The 21,369-nt window shown below is 44.2% G+C and overlaps 1 protein-coding gene across 2 annotated transcripts; it reads right to left on the bottom strand.

Annotated features, from left to right (window-relative positions):
- Nucleotides 1-1,756: 1,756 nt before the first annotated feature.
- On the bottom strand, nt 1,757-3,230 carry LOC122687801 (beta-defensin 103A-like). 2 transcript variants are annotated; one of them, XM_043893465.1, is made up of 3 exons: nt 3,091-3,230; nt 2,666-2,829; nt 1,757-2,000 (listed from the first exon to the last, which is right to left on the bottom strand). In XM_043893465.1, exons 2-3 carry the CDS (start codon nt 2,721-2,723, stop codon nt 1,855-1,857), a joined length of 204 nt encoding a protein of 67 aa, XP_043749400.1. In that variant the 5' UTR covers nt 2,724-2,829; nt 3,091-3,230; the 3' UTR covers nt 1,757-1,854. The 2 variants fall into 2 exon arrangements, with proteins under 2 accessions (XP_043749400.1, XP_043749399.1); XM_043893464.1 differs by having other exon boundaries at nt 2,935-3,112.
- Between the last annotated feature and the right edge of the window lie 18,139 nt (nt 3,231-21,369).

Genomic DNA, 21,369 nt, shown 5'->3' with positions numbered 1-21,369 from the left:
ATCTTAGCATCACAGTTTATCCCATAAGGCTGAACCAAAATTCCATCTAGTATCATAGACTTCATTTTTCAGAGCAGTTTTAGAATTGAATGAAAGGCACAGTGTTTTCCCCTATGCTATTAGCAATTCCACAGTCCACAGAGTGGCAAAGAGTTGGACACAACTGAAGCGACTTAGCACACAGGCACACAGCCCTGATCCTGACGCCCGTTGCTGGTTTTCTGTCCAGAAGTGAAGATGTCTGCACTCTCTGAACTTTGACCCCACTCTCTTCGACTCAGAAGAATTGTTGGCCTGTTTGGGTTCTTGTTCCCTATGCTTTAGTCCTGGAAATCTGTAGAGGCTGGAGATGTCATAAGTCTCACTTGACTTGTTTTCTTTTCTTTTTTTTTAAATGGTTGAGCACAGACATTTAAAAAATTTAATTAGCGAATTCATTAATCTGTCTGCCTTGGACCTTAATCACAGCAGGCAGAATCTAGTTGTAGCATGTGGGATCTAGTTCCCTGACCAGGGGTGACCCAGGCCCCCAGCATTGGGAGCACAGAATCCCAGCCCCAGACCACCGGGGAAGACCCTCACCTCACTTTTTTCCTACTCTCCTCAAAATACAGTACTGCATTGCTTGTGCCAGAGTCTGAATCAGTGGTTTCACAGGTTTTGCCTGGTTCCTTAGTTGTGTACTGTAGAAGGGCAGCATACAGTCCCATCACGTCCTTTTTTTTTTTTTTTTTTAATGCTGAATTGTGGGGTCCAAGCTTTTGTTTTGAGTGTTTGCCCTTTCTTCCTGAGAACTCAGTTCCTTGACTGGGTGCTCTTGTTGGGGGTGATGGGCCTGCCACCACGTTTGCTGGAATCATTTTGAATCAACCTCCAGAGACCACTAAATAGTTACAGTGCCTTGGAATGTAATTCAGCTCACATAAGGGAGGACATGGCAACCCACTCCAGTATTTTTGCCTGAAGAATGTTATGGACAGAGGAGCCTGGTGGGCCCCAGTCCATGGGGTCAGAGTAAACACTTGTTGAGTAGCTTTTGTGTCAAAACACTTGGGCCAGGAGTGATTAAGTGATGAAGTGCCCTTCAACATCCTGCAACCAAATATGGAGATTGGAAATATGCAAATGTAGTGAATGTAAAAATCAAGCAGGTCTCACAGATGAAACACTCAGATCAGAACCCTTTTAAAAGGAAAGATCATATTTGTTGGGGAAACAAATGTGTGTTTTTAAGAAGGAGGTAGAATTTGAGGTGCCCCTGAGAGATGGGTTTGGAGACATAGCTGGAGGAGAGATTTTATCCAGGCTTGAGGTCAGTCAGAACAGGGGCAAGAGTGAGAGGAAAGCTGAAGGCAAGGTCGAGGAGGAGCCAGGTTCCCCATGTCTCTGAGCTGGAAAGTGCTCAGAAGGACCTGGGAAGACCCTCAGGGATGCCCTGAAGTTTCAGAGATGGATTTGATGGGGAGATGCTATGACAGATGGACAGACTGCGAAGCTCAGATGGGTGACAGAAGGCAAAGGAAGTGTTTCAGAAAGAACAAGTGGTCCAGCCTTATTGTGGGGTGAAAGTTGTGAAAGAGGAATAAAATCTGACAATCTTTGGAACATCAGTTGAGACCCTCTTGTGGCTTCCTCTAGGGATTATACTTTATTTGAATTAAAGGTGAGTCATTAACACTTTCTAAGTTGCCTGTTTGGTAACAACTAGCACAATAAACAGAATGTTAAAAAATAATCATGATAATAATCAAGCTTCTAATTTTTTGTAAAAAGTCTTTAATTTGATTTGGCTTCTGGAGTCTTCAAGGAGGCATTTTCACACTATGCTACTTTCTCTTCGTTTTGCTGGATTTTTCATTTCTTCTTCCGGCAGCATTTTCGGCCACTCAGGGAACAGCGGCCTATCTGTTCCTCCTTTGGAAGGCAGCCAATCAGAGCACACCGGCCGCTTCTTATTTTGCAATAATACTTTTGTAACCCACTTATGATTCCACCATTGCCTGCGGTGAAGAAACAGAGCACACGAAAGGTTTTAGGAAGGCCATGGTGCAAGTCCAAGGCTTTTGGAATCCCTCTAATAAGTTATCTGTTGCCATTTTTTGTTCTTTTATGTCTTTTTCCTTTTTCTTTACCATCTGGAATAAAGAAGAAGGTGGGGCTAGCTACTAACAATGATTCTGTGGGTTCGGCTCAGCTGAGAAAGTGGCGTGACTGTGGCAGCCCCCTTGTGACCTGACACCTGGGAGGCAGGGGCCACAATGGTCTCCCGGGTCCTTAAGAGGCCGAAAGACTGTACCTCCAACTGCTAAGCTAGTCAAAGGGAACCTGTGCTTCTGTCCTCAGATTAAGTTCATTTTTCCTGTTGGTATTAAAGATTTACATCACTTGCTTCCTGTCTCATGTACAGTTATAACAATCTTCCCATGGAGGGATGGTTTGTGAGCTGATTAGTCTCTTAAGAGTGAATCAGAAGGGATGGAGACCCTCCTTTGAGGTTCTTGATGGTCTTTGTCAAGAAAACAAAAAAGAGAGAGAGAAACTGGTAATGTCTAGTTCCCAGACAATAAATCTACTTTATCTAAAATTCCCAAATGGATGGAGAGGGCTGACTCTGACTGACAAATTCTCAATCCATTCAGCCCTGTCATTTCCCAGCGCATCTTACCTGGAACAGGCAGCAAGATCATGAAGAGCAACGCAAAGAGAAGGTAGTAGACCCTCATGGCTGGCTGGCTTCCCAGCTGAGACTGGACAGGACGGTGTGCTCGCTCACTTTATAAAGGCTCCAGGTCTGCAGCCACAGGGAGAAGCATTCAGCAGCAGCAATTCCTGTAATATTACAGTGATGACAATATGATGTATTTCCTTAAGCTTCATGCCAAGGTCCCTTACAAAGCAGACCACGCCCATTCCCCCCAGGAGTTAATTACAAACCTCAGGGAGACTCAGAGCCTGATGTGAGCACAGGGCTGTTCTGATGCCTCTGAGATCTGGGTGCTCGTGTGGGGCTGGCTCAGGTCTGACTGTCTGAGACGGGAAAGACCTGCCCACTCCTGGATGCAGTCCTGGGGCGTGTAGCTGGGAGCTCACCTGTGCCCACTGTGGTCTTCTAAGCTTTTGCTTCTTCCTAAAGTCCTGGGCGAGCCTGAGCCCCATCAGTCCAGTCCAAGGCTGGTGTATTCAGAATCTAGGTGTAGACAGGGGCTGGCTCACACCCTGAGCCTGCCTGGATATGCCCGAAATGGAATCAGCTTTTAAGTAGTGTGGGAGGGGAGGAAAAGTGGGCTGCATTCCAGAGACTCTGCCCTGTGTCCTTGGCCTGTGATGGAGTGCAGCATCTCAGGTCAAACACAGCTTATACTTACTGCGGTGTGAAAACCACGAAATTCATGAGTCAGGAAGGTGTCTCATTTTCCCTCATCAGAGAGAGAGGGATGTGTCCTCACTGATGTGTCCTCACTGATGGTATCACTCCCTCTACAAACCAGAGACTTCAGAAGATATATTTATGCCCCCAGTTACAGCTGGCTCATGACATTCAAGGAGGTTGAGGATCAGGGATTTCCACTGGATAGAGATTCGATGTTTAGGAAGACAACTGCCTTTTTAAAAATTATTAGTCTTAATTAAATGTTACGGAATCTGATCACGGGGTTATACTCGAGAGGTTATTTTCTTGGAAGCTGAAGTCCCCACGGTGGTGGTTGGCTATTACTTTGTGTGAAAGCAGTTGTAACAGATCCACCAGGGTTCTGGGGTGAAGCCCGGGGTCTAGGACTGTGGGTTCAGACACCTGTTGTACCTATTGGATTCTGTAAGCAAACTCTGAACTCTTACCATAGATAAAGTACCATGGGCTTGGGATAGGTGAGGGGATAGAAGGGTGAAATACAGAGGGGCCAGTTCTGCCTCTTTCTCTCAGGGAACTCCCATGTAGACTGACACACAGCCAACTAAACCATAGAGAGTGGATTTTAACAAAGGGCCGTAACAGGGGTGCACAGGACCATGGAAATGCAGAAGCAATGTAATTCATACTGAAAGGCAAGTTTGAAGCAAAGATTTAAGAAAAATTTGGAGTAATTGCACTTCATATCTTTAAAATCTAACTTTCCTCATCAGTTCAGAATATGAGACAAAGTAGGCATTTTTATATTAATTAAATGAAATACAGTTGATGTACAATATATGTTACAGGTGTACAATATTGAGATTCATGCTTTTTAAACTATAACATATTGGCTATATTCCCCATATGTTGTACTATATGTCTTTGTAGCTTATTTTATACATAACAGTTTGTAGCTCTTACTCCGCTACCCGTATGTTGCCCTCTGCTCCTTCCTCACCGCAATGGTGGCCACTAGTTTGTTCCTTATATCTGTGAGTCTTCTTTTTTTTTGGTTATGTTTGCTAGTTTGTTACATTTTTTATATTCCACATATACCCAGCTTCATAGGTCATTTGTCTTTCTCTGTCTGACTTATCTCACTGAGCATAATATCCTCCAGTCCATTCAAGTTGCCGCAAAAGGCAAAGCTCCGTTATTTTTTAAGACTAAGTAGTATTCCATTGTGTACAAATGCCACATCTTCCTTGTCTATTCATGGACACTGAGGCTGCTTCCCTGTCTTGGCTACTGTAAATAATGCTATAACAAACACTGGGTGCATGTATCTTCTCAATTAGTATTTTTAGTTTTTTGAATATATACCCAGATGGGTCATATGGCATTTCTATTTTTAGTTTTTTGAGAAACCTCCATCCCATTTTCCATGGTGGCTGCACCAATTTGCAGTCCCAAAGGCAGACATGTTTAAATATGGAAGGAGGTAAGTGTGGGGCTGGCGGGCACTCATACCTGGTCTCTCGTGAGATAAAAGAGAGGGTGGCTGGGGTGTTACAGAGAATTAGAACCAGCTCTCAGCCCAGGCTCAGGGCTGGCATCATCAGAGCTCCAGTTACCTGTGATGACGTACTTTTCTTGGAGACCAGACCTCCACGTGAGCCCTGAGTCTAACCTGTCCCTTCAAAGTCAGGAGGCCTTTCTACAGCAACACGACTGTTTAATCAGAGGTTCTCTGAGAATGGAAGCCATGTTTTCTTGTCAGCTAATTTGGAAGCTGGGTGCTGGGGAGTGGGCTATGGCTATGGTACCTGCCCCACTCACAGAATGAATTTTGAGGAACATTTCTGTATTTAATTAAACATTTTAGATGTTTGTAAAAGTTGGGTGGAACTTTTTGTGGTGGAATATTCACACAACAGAAGAGTGAGACTGTTCACTTCTCTACCCTGGGGAACCACTGCTAACTCTGGTTTGCCTCCTTTTTGTCTTATTGTACCATTTTATGTGTCACAAATACTTCTGGCCTCTCAATTAATAGGTGCACATTTACTGTTGAATAATTAATTTATACCTGTGAGTCTGACATTGACAAGAACTGGGGCCATGCCCCAGGCCCAGGGGCTTGAGTCTCTGGGCTCAGAGATGCAGACCCTCCCAACCCTCCTGTAGGACCTGCTGGGTTTTTTCCTGGTGACTCTGAGCCAGCATTTTTAAAAATTTGGTGTTGATTAGGTTGAGAGAGGAGAGACTTATTTTCTCTCAGATCAGACTTCTCCTAATCTCCTCTAATCCTTTTTTTGTTTTTAACTCTGTTTTTGAAATCTGGAGCAGAGTTTTGGTTGATCAAAGTTTCTGGTCCAACAGAGACAGACTCACAGACTTAAAGAACAAACATATGGTTGCCAGGGGGAAGGATGGGGGAGGGTGGTGGGGGAGTTTGGGATGGACTTGTACACACTGCTGTATATAAAATGGATAACCAAGAAGGTTCTACTGTATATCACGGGGAACTCTGCTGTATGTTATGTAGCATAACATAACATATGGATGGGAGGGGAATTTGGGGGAGAAGGAATACCTATGTATGTATGACTGAGTCCCTTTGCTGTCCACCTGAAATTATCACAACATGGTTAATCGACTATATTCCAATACAAGATTAAAAGTTTAATTAAAAAAAAGTTTGGGGCCCAAAGGCAATACCATGTAATTCTCAGTGCTATCGTTTATTACCTGGGTTTACTTGAACAAGTTTCATAAACTCTTTGACCATCTGTACCTCAACAATAAAGTACAAAGAATAATAAATGTCTTGTTTAGTCCACAGGGAAAGTCCTATGAGTTAATGATATGAAATTGGCTTGTAAACTGCAAATTACCACGTAGCCCGTGGATCACCCACGTGGCCCTGGGGAGGAATGACCAGTGAGGGCTGGTGAGCAATAGCAAGACAGCTTAAAGATTGTGGCATGGGCTCCTCACAAAGGAGCTAGGACTTCCCTTCTTTATCTTAATATAGTCTAAGTGGGACTCAGACACTCTCCTCTGCAGCCATTTAAAATGGTCATGACCACTGCTACTTGTCAGCAAGGATAAGCATTAGCCCAGTTTTGCAGATGAAGAAACTGAGGTTCAGAGAGGTTGAGTGACTTTCCCTGGGCCACCCAGCTAGTTAATGGCAGTGTTGTAGGGAACTACATGCATTTCCCACGCATTCCTGCCTCTAGGCACCATGTAGATTTGCCAAAGGGAGAAGACACTGGTAGAAAATGAGAAGGCAGGAACTGGTAAGAAGCCAAGGTAATCATCTTCCTGAGCTTCTGAAGGCATCTCCTCTGTGCTTCCAGTTTCGGCCAGAATGCTGCTTCATCCGAGGGCCTGGTTCACCAGGCCTTCATCAGGCAGGTTCACCAGGACCCCAGCTTCTGTGAGGTGCCCCCTGTCCCAGGCTCTGGGAAGGTTACCTCCTTCCTCACTCTGTCCCTCTGGTCCCAGGGATAGTAGTGTCTTTATGCTATTGCAAAAAAAGTTTTTGGCCGCACCATGTGGCTTGTGGGATATTGGTTCCTGAATCAGGTATTGAACTCAGGCCCGGGGAAGTGAGAGCTCAGAGTCCTAAGCCCTGGACCACCAGTGACTTCCCTGCTGTTGCAAATTATGAGGTGACTCCCCATACATTTATTTGATTTCTCAGCTCTTCTATCACCTCTATAACCAATTGTCTATAGTAAACTCCTCCCTTTTGAGGTCCTTACATTTATTTCAACTTATCATATTTTCTTCAGTTGTTGAGTTTTGACTGTCTTCTAAGACCGCAGGGCTTCCCTGGTGGCTCAGATGGTGAAGAATCTGCCTGCAATTCGAGAGACCCAGGTTTGATCCCTGGGTCCGGAAGATCCCCTGGAGAAGGAAATGGCTATGCACGCCAGTATTCTTACCTGGAGAATCCCATGGACAGAGGAACCTGATGGGCTACAGTCCATAGAGTTGCAAAGAGTTAGATCAAAGCCATGCTCTAAATCATAGCAATATTGAAGTTCTATTCATTCTTCCCCTTGTGGTGGCGATACTGTTTTGTCGCCAGCTAGAATGACACTTGGCTACACTCTCCCTCCTATCTACTTTATCAGAATCTTAAGATTCAGCATCCAGTGGGAGCTTCGAGACAATGACATGGAGTTGCCAGTTGCTACCAACTTATTGTGGTCCTTTGTTAAAGCATGTCAGAATTGTGTGCTTCCTGTTGTAGGTGTGTATGTGAGGCAGTTTCTAGAATTCCAATTTATCACTGTTATTTTAGCTTAATTAATTTTCTCCAAAAGAATCTAATGAAGAAAACAGGAGAAACAAAGCCTTTCCTTAACTATGTAACCATAGATTGCCTCTTGGGCTTCCCAGGCAGTACAGTGGTAAAGAATCTGCCTGCCAGTGCAGGAGATGTAAGAGACTCGGGTTCAATCCCTGGGTCAGGAAGATTTCCCACTGAAGGTAATGGCAACCCACTCCAGTATTCTTGCCTGGGAAATCCTATGGACAGAGGAGCCTGGCAGACTACAGTCCAGGTCACAAAGAGTTGGACACGACTGAGAATATGCAAGGACGCATAGACACCTTTTACTTCTGGGACAGTGGCAAATTGTAGGTGCTCAGTCCGGGGCCCTCTATGGAGGTATTTAGTTTTGTTAGTAGTTTGGCCTCCGTGGAGGGTGAAAAATCAGCTTAGCACATTGTCCCATCCCCCTGCTTTATGCATTAATATATCTGCCTGTCTCCCAAAGGATCTGAACTGTTACTCCTGCTTTAAAAGATATTGTCTTCCCTTCAAATTCACACCAGAGAACTACAGTTCAACATGAGGAAGTGGACCCAGCGAGAACAGGCTGTATCTCACACTACGTGACTGAGCTGTTAGTCTCCACCAAACCCCCTGGGTGTGGACTAGTATTTTATATCATCTTCAGACAGCAAGTATTCTTGGCATTCTTGCATATTCCAGGCATGAGTAAACATTGTTGACCCTCTAAGATTTCTGAAAATACTCTTGAACTGTGAACATTTTATTTGACATTTCGCTTCATCCACTGTATCAAAATAAAAGGAAATATCAATAGAAGGTGAAGGGAGGGAGTAAAAAGAAAAAACAAGTGTGGGAGTGAGGGATGCCTGGATCACCATGAGTCATGGACTCGTGATCTGGTTGATGAGGCCGAGCAGAATCAGAGACACACTGCTCTCCTCAGGAGCCAGGGCACATGGTGTGGAAACAGAGCAAGTCAGGGAACAGTCAATAGTCTAATGTGGCCAGGTGGACAGCATGGGGACAAGCCTGCCCTGATTCGGAAGACAAGGGGACCATGACAAGAATTCATGATGACGTAGATCTAAGACATAACTTATCTAACATGCTGAGGTCACCAACATCTACCTCCACACCCACCATACCTGACCTTCATACAGCTATCCCCCACTCCTCTGAACGTGGACCACTGTAAGCTAGCCAGATCCACTGATTCCTCACCACTGCCTTGATGATAAACAATCTTCAGGACTTTACTCATGGGTCCAGCAGACATAGAGATACTTGTCAGCTTTGAGAAAGGGCAAATAAACTAGTAAAGTGAGTCCACGTCCATAGTCTGCATCAACTCTGCATAGAGAGCTCCCCTTAGGTGCTACTTGAGTCACAAGTCCAAATCCTCTAAAATTACCCTAACTGACTTTGCTTCAAGTGAAAACTGTGCTTACCTGAAATTGCCTAAGAATATTACAAGAAGAAAAAATGAGAGCCATTGCATAGGGGAGAGAACCTCTCAGGACAGAAGAGGCAGAAGCTTATTTTGTCTCCATTATCAAACTTCCCAAGAGTGGTCTATACCACTACATATTCCCTCAACCTATTGGTCCTAAATTTATTGCTTTCTGGCACCTGTTTCAAGAAATTCATCAAAGGCACCCTTTCCAAGTTCAACAATGACCTTAACATCGCCAATCCAATGGTTTCTTTGTCCGTAATCCTTTGACTTGGTTTCTTTTCAACATGTGATTTGTGGCACTATGTTCAGTTTTGAAACCTGTCCATCTAATTCAACTCAACATCCAGAAAACTTTGTGGATAGTTAATCTATATTAGGACCTTGGGGCATGATGGCTTAAAAGATAAAAGACATACACTTTTCATATCTGCTCTCTTTTGATGGTTGTCTTTGATTCATTATGGGATTTTTCTTTTTTCTGTTCTCTAAGCCTCTAAAGGGCTTCCCTCGTGGCTCAGACCATAAAGATTCCACCTGTAATACAGGAGACCTGGGTTCAATCCCTGGGTTGGGAAGAACCCCTGAAGAAGGGAATGGCAACCAACTCCACTATTCTTGCCTGGAGAATTCCATGGACAGAGCAGCCTGGTGGGCTACAGTCCTTGGGGTCACAAAGAGTTGGACATAACTGAGCGGTTAACACTTTCACTTTCACTTTCAAGCCCCTAAAAGAGAGTATCTTCAAGAATTTAACGTTATCATAATGATGATAATAACGATGATCACCATCATGATAGCTAACATTTGTTGAGCACAGACATTTTTTGTGCCAGACACTCTGCCGAGAAGTCTATATGCATTTATTTCATGTGAATCATGCAATAATTCAATAAGGTTAATATAATTTTTTGCATTTCACATATGAAGAAGCCACAACATAGAGAGGATAGATAAGGTACCCCATCATCTTTATATATTGAATATTAAAGTTTTACTTCTGGTCCTCTTATTGCTGCACATAATCCCTGGGATGTGGGTTATCTATGTCTCTACACAGATGGCTTCCATCTTTATCACTACTCTGGACCACTCTCTCAATTTTCTGATCTTTACATCTTTTTAAAGAGCAGTGCCTCCTGGGACCCTATCATCACCTCAGCATGTAATCTTCCATCATCTTGGCTTTTCAATTGCTTGGCAATAGAAGGCAGAAATTAAAATCTTTCTGATTCTTCTCTTTTCCCAATTATTCAAATGCAATCTGTGTGTCCAGTCAATTCATCCCACACGTGTTTACACAATCTATTAATACAAAACCCAGACTAAATGCCAACTCTTCATGATGCTGACCACCCTGGCTGAAAGTGCTTGCTCCTTACTTTGCATTCATGCAGGGCATATTTTGTAACACACTTGGAGCTACTGCCTAACTCCTTAGTAAATGTCATATCCTATCACTATTTGTGGACCTTTCTTATCACCTTTAATAGACAGTGCCTTTTTATTTGTGTCCTTGTGTTAATGAGAAAGTACTCATGTCCTACATTGCTTTCATCCTTTGAATAATTTGAGGTATTGTCAACTAAGAAACTTAGGGAAAAAACTATTACAAAGGAGAAATAATACCAGAAGAGTTAGGAAATAGAGACTATCAGCAGGTAAATGCAGAGTCAACAAAGGATTTACGAAGGACAACAATCCATAAATAAATAACAAATAAATAATAATATAAATAATTATAAATTTATAACTTATATATAATTTAAATATATAAAAATATTTATATTAAAAATAAAATAAATAAATAAAAATCCAACAATAAATAGAACAAAATTTATGTTTTAGCAAACAAAATTTACAGCGAATATAATACAGGTTAGAGGATTATGAGGCTAAAGGTCAGGAAACTAAGAGCTGAAGTGAGTACTGTTTAGTTCCCCCAAAAAACAATGGGATAAAGAGACAGACTTGAGAGTGAGAAGCACCTAGGAGGTAGAATACAAAGTTGGTACTACTGAGCATGCGAGAAGGAATTAGGAGTGAGACAAAGCAGACTCTGGAGACCACCAGTGTTGTGCACAGGGGACAGATAAATGGAATCGTCATCAACATGCAGAGACGATCAAGCTGGTGACTCCCAGTGGGCGTGAAGGAAAACACGCTCTGGAGAGAGAGCCAGGCTGGAGATGTGACACCTTTTAACAGGCTCCAACTTGTTCAGGAATCTGAAGGCTTAGTAGTGATATGGGGTAGTGTGCATTTTTCCCGAGTCTAAAATCACACCCAACAAGGTGGGGCTACTCTCCTGACTCCTGAGGGCAAAATCGAGGACAACACCTCAAACATTCATGTAAGTCTCCTCAAAGACCTCCTCCTACCCACCTGACAGCAATGTTTTCATTCCAAGTAGAATGAAGTGTGCAGGACGCTTTACTTTCTGTTGATACTTTTATACTTTAATCCGATTCTTTGCATTTCACCCTCAGCCCCAGTGAAAACTTACCTGACAGCAACTCTTGCCACTAGCCTACCCAGTCTGCTGGCTGCTTCCTCGAGCAGGAATTTTGGGGTACAGGTGGCTCTTAGTAAAAAGACATGTAGTGAACTTATTAATGGGTAGGGACTACAAGGAGGAAAAGAGGAAACCTCAGGGAAAACTTGTGAAAACATAGGGTTTTTGCCACTAGTATATAAAAACTGAAACTTGAAATGAACCTGTTGGCTGTTGCTAAAATAAGCTGTGGGAAACCATCTAAGACTTTACACATAATGACTGGCACCTACTGAACTGTTACCTACTTAGCACTGTAATTCTTGCTATAATGCACTTTTTGTGATCCCCCCCCCCAAAAAAAATGCACTTCATTTGTGAAGTCAGTGTTACAATCTGGATTTTAAGAATAAGGAAATTGAGGTTGAGAAAAATGAAGTAAGCTGGTAAAATTCAAGTTTGGAGTTCAGGCCCATTAGGGTCATGGGCATGCATGCCCAGTCAGGTTTGACTTTTTTGTAAGCCCGTAGACTGGAACCTTCCAGGCTCCTCTGTCAATAGGATTCTCCAGAATACTGGAGTGAGTTGTCATTTCCTTCTTTGGGGGATCTTCGCTACCCAGGAATTGAACCCAAGTCTCCTGCAGAGAAGGATCTGGGGAACTGAAAAAAGCTCAATTTTCATTCCAATCCCAAAGAAAGGCAATCCCAAAGAATGCTCAAACTACTGCACAATTGCACTCATCTCACACGCTAGTAAAGTAATGCTCAAAATTCTCCAAGCCAGGCTTCAACAATACGTGAACCGTGAACTTCCAAATGTTCAAGCTGGTTTTAGAAAAGGCAGAGGAACCAGAGATCAAATTGCCAACATCCACTGGATCATCAAAAAAGCAAGGGAGTTCCAGAAAAACATCTATTTCTGCTTTATTGACTATGCCAAAGCCTTTGATTGTGTAGATCACAATAAACTGTGGAAAATTCTGAAAGAGATGGGAATATCAGACCACCTGACCTGCCTCTTGAGAAATCTGTATGCAGGTCAGGAAGCAACAGTTAGAACTGGACATGGAACAACAGACTGGTTCCAAATAGGAAAAGGAGTATGTCAAGGCTGTATATTGTCACCCTGCTTATTGAAGTTATATGCAGAGTACATCATGAGAAACACTAGGCTGGAGGAAGTACAAGCTGGAGTCAAGATTGCCGGGAGAAATATCAATAACCTCAGATATGCAGATAACACCAGCCTTATGGCAGAAAGTGAAGAAGAACTAAAGGGCCTCTTGATGAAAGTGAAAGAGAAGAGTGAAAAAATTGGCTTAAAGCTCAACATTCAGAAAACTAAGATCACGGCATCTGGTCCCATCACTGCATGGCAAATAGATGGGGAAACAGTGGAAATAATGTCAGACTTTATTTTTCTGGGCTTCAAAATCACTGCAGATGGTGATTGCAGCCATGAAATTAAAAGACACTTGCTCCTTGGAAGGAAAGTTATGACCAACCTAGATAGCATATTAAAAAGCAGAGACATTACTTTGCCAACAAAGGTCCGTCTGGTCAAGGCTATGGTTTTTCCAGTGGTCATGTACGGGTGTGAGAGTTGGACTGTGAAGAAGGCTGAGCACCGAAAAATTGATGCTTTTGAACTGTGGTGTTGGAGAAGACTCTTGAGAGTCCCTTGGATTGCAAGGAGATCCAACCAATTCATCTTAAAGGAGATCAGTCCTGTGTGTTCATTGGAAGGACTGATGCTGAAGCTGAAACTCCAATACTTTGGGCACCTGATGCGAAGAGCTGACTCATTTGAAAAGACCCTGATGCTGGGAAAGATTGAGGGCAGGAGGAGAAGGGGACAACAGAGGATGAGATGGTTGGATGGCATCACCAACTCAATGGACATGGGTTTGGGTGGACTCTGGGAGTTGGTGATGGACAGGGAGGCCTGGCATGCAGCAGTTCGTGGGGTCGCAAAGAGTCGGGCATGACTGAGTGACTGAACTGAACTGAACTCCTGCATCTCCTACATTGCAGGTGGATCCTTTACCCACTGAGCCACCTGGGAAGCCCCATTAGGGTCACAGAGAGTGCTAAATATGTATTTTATTACTTGAGGTCATTACAACTATGCTTTTTGTATCCATTTTTTTGTCAAAGGTTTTGTGAGTAGGGTTTCCCAGTGGAAGGGTGAATAACCATATGTGGTGGAAAATGAGCAGAGAAGGACCTGGGGAACTGAAGTTAAACTTCATCCACTCGACCCAAACCATAGAGCTGTTTTGAGATTTCCCATTTAACTCTCTTATGGAAGTATTGGGCTTTCCAGGTGGCGCTAGTGGTAAAGAAACTGCCAACACAAGAGCTGTAAGAGACGCAGGTTCAATCCCTGGGTTGGGTAGATCTCCTGAGGAGGGCATGGCAACCCACTCCAGTATTCTTGCCTGGAGAATCCCAAGGACAGTGGAGCCTGGAGGCTACAGTCCATGGGGTCGACACGACTGAAGTGACTCAGCATGCCAGCGCACAAATAGAAGTACCACTGTGACATTCACAATGCCAGAGCCCCATGAGAAATTCAATCAAATGATGAATTTGGCATCTCCACCTCAATATTCCATATTTTCAAAAATATCTTATGATTGCATACGTCAGAAATCAGAAAACTGGGACTTTGCTGGTGGTTCAGTGATTAAGACTCTGTGCTTCCATTGCAGGTTGTATGGGTTCAATCCCTGGTTGAGGAATGGGGATCCCACATACCGTGTGGCATGGACAAAAATTTTTTTAAAAAGAAACCCAGAAAACTTTTTCTGTAAAAGCCTGGACAACGCGTACTTTTCGGCTTTGCTGATCATATGCTTTTTGTTGCAACCACTCAGTGCTGCAGGTAAAGTGCAAAAGCAGTCATAAACAATATAGAAACACATGGGCATGGCTTTGTTTCATAAAACTTTATTTATGAAAACAGCAGCTGGGTTTAGCCAGTGGGCTGGCTCCTGGAATGTATTTGTGAGATGAGTATGTAGGTGGCCTCTGAAGACACCTACCCTTCTAAAGCTGTGTAACCCCCATTTGTTGCTTGTGGCCTGGCCTCACTGACTCACTTCTAACAAACAAAAGTGATGGATGCCACTCCCGAGATAAGAGGAGAGTGGGCTCAGTTTTGGGTGCCCACTTGCTCTCTTACTTGCTGCCATTGAGGGGAACCAGGTGCCATGTTTGGAGCTGCCCTGAGAGGCCCATGTAGCCAGGAGCTGAAGATGGTTTTTCGTGGGAACAGCCAGTGGGAACTGACTCTTAGTCTGATAGCCTGGGACACACCAGCTCCTGCCAACAACTCCCAGAGTGAGCTTAGAGATGAGAGCCTTCTAACGGAACCACAGGTTGGCTGACGGCCGGACTGGAACTCCATGAACGCTTTGATCGAGAAGTACCTTAGCTTAGCTGCGATGGTTTTCACAATGCCCAGAAACTGTGAGATCCCATTTGCTGCTTTCAGCCATTAAGTTTTGAGGTCATTTGTTACGCAGTGATGGTTAACTTCTATGGTGAGGCATTCTACAAATAATGCTCTATGGGATCTGGAGACAAGCTTTTCGGTCTCAAGGTTTTTGACAAATTTCCTGTGTGAATTTAGGTTAGCTGCTGACCCAGTGTGGGCCTTCCATTTCCTCTCTGCCTGCAGAAGAAATAGGAATCATGCATTTCTGAGGTTATTATAGGTTTAAATCTTCATAGTTCATTTAATTTAGTCAAACTGATTTCTGCCTCTGAGCCAGAGTTGTGCATTGGCAACCCATGGGTAAAACACAGCATACTAGCTTATTGTGATATAATTATGAACATTTAAAGGACAAAAGATTCTGCAGAAAAGCCCAGATTTCTGGCATTTTTCAGGAAAATTCGATGATTTAATTATATTTTCATGCTGTAACTTCAAGGAGTATCCAAAGATCTCTCCCCCTTTATACAGAATGGGACCCCCAGAGTAGGGTGGGACCCTCATGAGTCATTTTTCACTGACCTGTCTCACTTAGTCATAATACCTGGCTCTGAAGGGCTTTAGGAAACTGCTTAAATTATATTCCGTCTTGCTTTGAGAGCTTCCCCTAAAACACAGCAAAGGTGCTCTCTTACCTTCTGCTTATGTCTGAGGGCAGGACATTGCCCATATAATGGCTCAGTCTACCCTTTGTGAAACCCAGCTGTGTCATGATAGCTGGGTCCTGCTGCCCAGACCTCAGGGAGACTCGGCAGGTTGTGCATCTGGTCGGTGCCTTTCCTACGTTCTCTCTCGCCACCACAGATCTAGAAGACCTCTCCTCTCTCCCACAGCCTTTACAGGGAGACACATGCACACACAAACACACACACACAATGACAGAACTCACTCTAGCTCAGGTGAAACCTGCATGTGTCTTATATTCCCTCTGCTCCTGATACATCAGAGCCTGAAAAACTTCCCCCTTTGCCACTTCTGGCAGGTCCGTACCATTCCTCTTAAAGGATGTCATTTATCCTCTAACAATCTCTGTGAAAAGAGAGTTTCTGTTCTCTCTTCCTTCCCATTCTTTCTCCTTCTCCTTCCTTCCTTTTCACCACTCTACTTGACAGTCATGGGCACATGTTTCTATTTATCTGTGCTGTTTGTGTGTATCTTCTTCTTTTGAGCACTAGGGATCAGTTCATGAAAAATACAGTCTATATAATGTATGTATACATGTACCTGTTTAAGTTACTGTCTTAAAATGTGTTTTGTTTCGAGGGTGTTTTTGCGTTTGGTTATAAGCATTTCACAAGACATGTCTGTTTTTGGAAACACTCTGGCCCAGGGCCAAATCTTGGGTTTAGCTCTCTGGTTATATACACATACTCACAGCTTACAACACCTGTTCAGACCTGCATGCCCAGCTAAGGAATTTGTCTACTGGATGACAACCTACAAAAATTGGGGGGGGGGGGGGGGCGGGGAACCAACAAAATCTCTAGATGTTTTCAAGCACAATACACATTTTAGGAAAAATAACTGATAATGGCCTGGACTTTATTCTCCTGGAGATTGGTGTTTTGAGTCACCAGACTGTCCTATATTGTTGTGACTATGATGGCTCACCGGGGTGCCTAGGGCAGGATGCACTGCTTTCCAAAGGGCCACATTTGCCTCTAGGGCAACAGAGAATGAGATAGTTAAACAGTATCACTGACTCAATGGACATGAGATTGAGCAAACTCCAGGAGATGGTGAAAGACAGGGAATCCTGACATGCTGCAGTCCATGGGGTCACAATGAGTCAGACACGACTAGGCAACTGAACAACAATGGTGGTGGGTTCTCTAGCTTCTTCGGAACTGGATTTTATTAGAGACAGTGATGCTTAGTATCACAGGCTGTCTTGCTCAGCTGCCTGAAGTTTCTGTTTAAGTCTCACTTCAGGGACCCTTTTGAGTTCTGCCTCTTTCCTGGGGAAGTGTGGAAGCTCCAGATACCAGCTTGCAGAGCCCCTGCAAGACTGCACCTTTTCACTCAAGACAGGAAACCATAACGTGTTCCCAAATCTCGTTCACCTCCCCTGTGTGTCTTGGTCTTGTTTCTCTCTGCCTCTATTCTTCTGTCTCTGTGTCCTTGTATCTGTCATGGCCTGGTTCCTCCCTCCTTCTCTGTCTCTGTCTCCCTGTGTGTGTGTGTCTTCCCGCCGAGTGGTCTCTCTTCCTCTGCTCTGGAGGACATCGCCATGGTCTCTGAGTCTCTCCACGTCAGAAGTCTCCTTCTGAGTGTTTCCAGCTCTGAGAACCCCCTTCCGTACCCAAGGGAGTTTCCTGACCAGGAAGTTTCCTTCTCTGGCCAGGCTGGCGCCACCAGGTGTTTGTGGGAGAGCGTGACGAGAACGCACAGACCCCTCCTCTCCATAAACCTGGCCACAGAGCTCCGTAATGACGCATCCTTTGAAGGTTCATGGGAAAGAGATAACAGATAAGAATCAACCCTCATTTTCTGTGGGGAGAAGAGCTCAAGGTGGGAGTCATAGCTCATCCCAGACTAACCATTCTCAAATCCCATATGAGCCAAGCATAGGGCGGTGAGTGGGTCTTCTCTCTATATGAGGAAATATGACCAAGTTGACATGGTCAAAGCCACGCTTTTAGGGAGTTTGTTTATTTTTTAAAAACAGCTGTTTTCTAGCTTTGTTATTAACAGTCAACAAAATCTCCAGACTTAAAGGGATCTTCAAGTTCATGTAATAAAATACTTTATGTGATGGTTAAATCCTGCCTTTTTTGAACACTTCTAATGTTAGTGAACTCACTGTTTCCAAGAGGATCCCATTTTACTTTCAGCTGCTATGTCTATTATTTTATTTTTCTCCTTATTTTTTTAAATTTATTTATTTTAATTAGAGGCTAAATACTTTACAATATTGTGGTGGTTTTTACCATACATGGACATGAATCAGCCATAGGTGTACATGTGTCCCCATCCTGAACCCCTCTTCCACCTCCCTCCCCACCCCATCCCTCAGGGTCATCCCAGTGCACCAGCCCTGAGCACCCTGTCTCATGCATCCAACCTGGACTGGTGATCTGTTTCACATATGATAATTTACATGTTTCAGTGCTATTCTCTCAAATCATCCCACCCTCGCCTTCTCCCACAGAGTCCAAAAGACTTTTCTATACATCTGTGTCTCTTTTGCTGTCTCGCATATAGGGTTATCATGACCATCTTTCTAAATTCCATATATATGCATTAGTATATGGTATTGGTGTTTTTCTTTCTGACTTACTTCACTCTGTATAGTAGGCTCCAGTTTCATCCACCTCATTAGAACTGATTCAAATCTGTTCTTTTTAATGGCTGAGTAATATTCCATTGTGTATATGTACCACAGCTTTCTTTCCCCAAATCTTGTCTCATTGTTCCTGTCTTGGTTCCTGGTTCTCAAAAACCTCCCTCCCTTCCTTTTGGTTACTTTCTTCTCTTCTCATTTTCTTTCTTTTTTAGTCTGACTGTGTCCTTTTTAAAAAATTTTTTGGACTTTTTCATTTTTAAATTTGAGGTATAGTTGACATTTAAAGTTGTAAGATCATGATGTGGTTCAGATGGTAAAGAATCTGTCTGCAGTGCAGGAGACCCAGTTTCCATCCCTGGGTTGGGAAGATCCCCTGGAGAAATGAATGGCAACCCACTCCAGTATTCTTGTCTGAAGAATCCCATGGATAGAGGAGTCAGGTGGGCTATAGTCCAGAGGGTCACAAAGAGTCAGACATGACTGAGTGACTAAGCATACACATGATACCGACCTCATGATGATTCAAAATATGTGAACATTTTGAAAGAATTCCCCACCCCCATCCCGCATCTATTTAATCAATACATTCAGCACCTCATATCTAGATCTTATTTTTTGGAGGTGGGGGTGAGAAACTTTTTCCTGGTTTCCTTTCTTCCTCTCTTTTGAAATTTGAACACAAATTTCAAACTTGGCCAGAGCGGCAATGAGCCAGGACCAGCTACTCAGTCTACAGTGATTCTGGGGAGAAGTGAATTGGGTGGCACCTCCTTTCTTTCCCCAAGAATTCTCACCTTCAATAGAAAAGTTCTTTTACCTCCAAATTAAAGCCCTGTACTGGTTCCCTGAAGTCTTATTGAGGAAACTAGAGACTCAAACAAGTAATTAGGGTTTCTGGAGGTCTTGAGAAGTCTATAGGAAGAGGATTTCAGACTTTCAAACTTCCTGGCAGGCAGGAATGGACATTGAGCAAATTGGTGTTAGTTCATGTTCGGATCTGAAGAACTAACTTTGAGTCAATGTCCCCCTATTAACAGGGGACTAATTTTCTGGAAGAGGTAGAGGGGGGATTTCCTGGACGACAGTTCCTGGGCTGGGGTTTCCTATTAGACACAAATCTCTGTTCTCACTCTTTTTATCTCCACAGATGCCATCAAGTGTAAAAATGCACCATTTTTTTAATGCATTAATTAAAAAAAAGTTGAACTATGAACAATGTATTTTTATCACATGGAATCTTAACTTTACCTTTATTGAATGAACTCTGAAATTTGTTTAGACATAATTACTTATTTTATTTTATGCTTTTATATGAGTTTAAGAAAAAAAAAGGTGTTTCCGTATCAAGAATACTGTTTCTGTTAAGGAAGCAATTCTTATAAGACTGTTTAACTTGGACTTTTTTCAAGGACGCCAACACCCGTTAGGAAAATTTTTAATCTTAAATGAAGGTGTCAATGGAAAGTTTCTAGTCAAAAACCAGAACCTAACGTCTTTTCTCAAATGGCACTTCCGTAGTTGGTTATTGGAGCAGGGGTGCAGGGCTTGCACAGGGATGCATCAGCTACAGCACCAGGAGGGGAGGACCAGGTACCACAAGACCCTCGCCCTCCGTGGGGGGGTCATCTGTTCAAGTCCTGTGGTCCTCAGGGACATCTTGGCAGCATTTAAGAATTACATGTGGCCCCCAAGGCACCACCTATAGGGTCTAGCACTTGAAGAGGAAAGCTGCTGGAGTGGGAAATCCTGGAACAAGGCTTTCTGCCATCTTGGTGTTCCATCCTTCTTTTCAAGAGGAGCTGTCTCTCCACCAAATTCCTTTCCCAAGACTCACGGTGTCCTCCCTGCACAGGAGCAGAGGGTGGAGATGTCCGAATGACGGGGAGCAGGGGAGGGCCGGCCGGGCTCCCGGGATATGGTCCCACGCTGAGCCAGCCTGGGGCTCCCCGGCTCCGCTGCGGCCTGACCAGCTGACGGCTGCGCGGCGGTGACTCACGGAACAAGATGTTCAGGTGTGATGCCTGCTGCAGGTGTGGTGCGGTTCCAGGTGAGCACCACAGGAAACTGGAAAAGCCACACATTTCACTTGTTGTTGTCACTGGGTTGCTCCTGTGAGGAAGCTGGGGGAGCTCAGACCAGCTCGGACCAGCTCTCAGTCCAAGTCCAGGCAGGTGTCCTCCCCCTTCAGGAATTGTCTTCCCTAGCCCTGTGGTCCTCAGGGACATCTTGGCAGCATTTAAGAATTACATGTGGCCCCCGAGGCACCACCTATAGGGTCTGACGGATTGTCTAGGGTGGATCCTTAGGTGACTCTGTAATGGCACCTGAGTGAAACCGTTGTGTATCCAGACTGAGAAGCATGGCCTCAGGTAGAGAGCTGGGGTTCCCGGGAGCCCCCTCCAGCAGTTCACTACCTTTCCCTGCTAGCACCACCACAGCCACCCAACAGGTAAGGCTCCGAGTGAGTGGAACACAGAGAAGTTGCAGTGAACCCTGATAAACATCATTTCACCACATGAACCCACAGACCCCTAAAAACCTGTGAGAGAAAAGGCTGGCCCTCCTCCTCAGAAAGAGAGAAGGCACCCTCAGAGGAGATGGGTCACATGATCCACTTCATGTCAGACAGACAGGCATATTCTGGAGGACATATCTCACTGTTGGGAGCCAGGGGAGGTGGGCTCGTTTGTACGGAGAAAGAGCGGTCTGAGGAGAGAGGCCAGATGGGCAACACCCCATTCCAGACAGAGAGAGAGCATTCCCTGAGGAGAAACTTGGAGTCCTGGGCCTTGACCTCAGGGAGGTCAACAGCTCTCGTTGAAGACAAGGCCTGGTGCCTCACTCTTGTTCTCAGACACAGAGACAGGCTGCAGACTCCTGAGTTTGGAAGCTCCTTACTTCACCCCCAAGTAACAGATGGAGCCCGGGACCACGGTGGATTTCTGAGCTTCTAGGGGCCTGGGTTTCCCTGGCTTTTACGTACACG

The sequence above is a fragment of the Cervus elaphus genome, chromosome 32 (genome assembly GCF_910594005.1).
Source record: "Cervus elaphus chromosome 32, mCerEla1.1, whole genome shotgun sequence".
NCBI lineage: Eukaryota > Metazoa > Chordata > Mammalia > Artiodactyla > Cervidae > Cervus > Cervus elaphus.
This window is presented reverse-complemented; position numbering and strand designations above follow the sequence as displayed.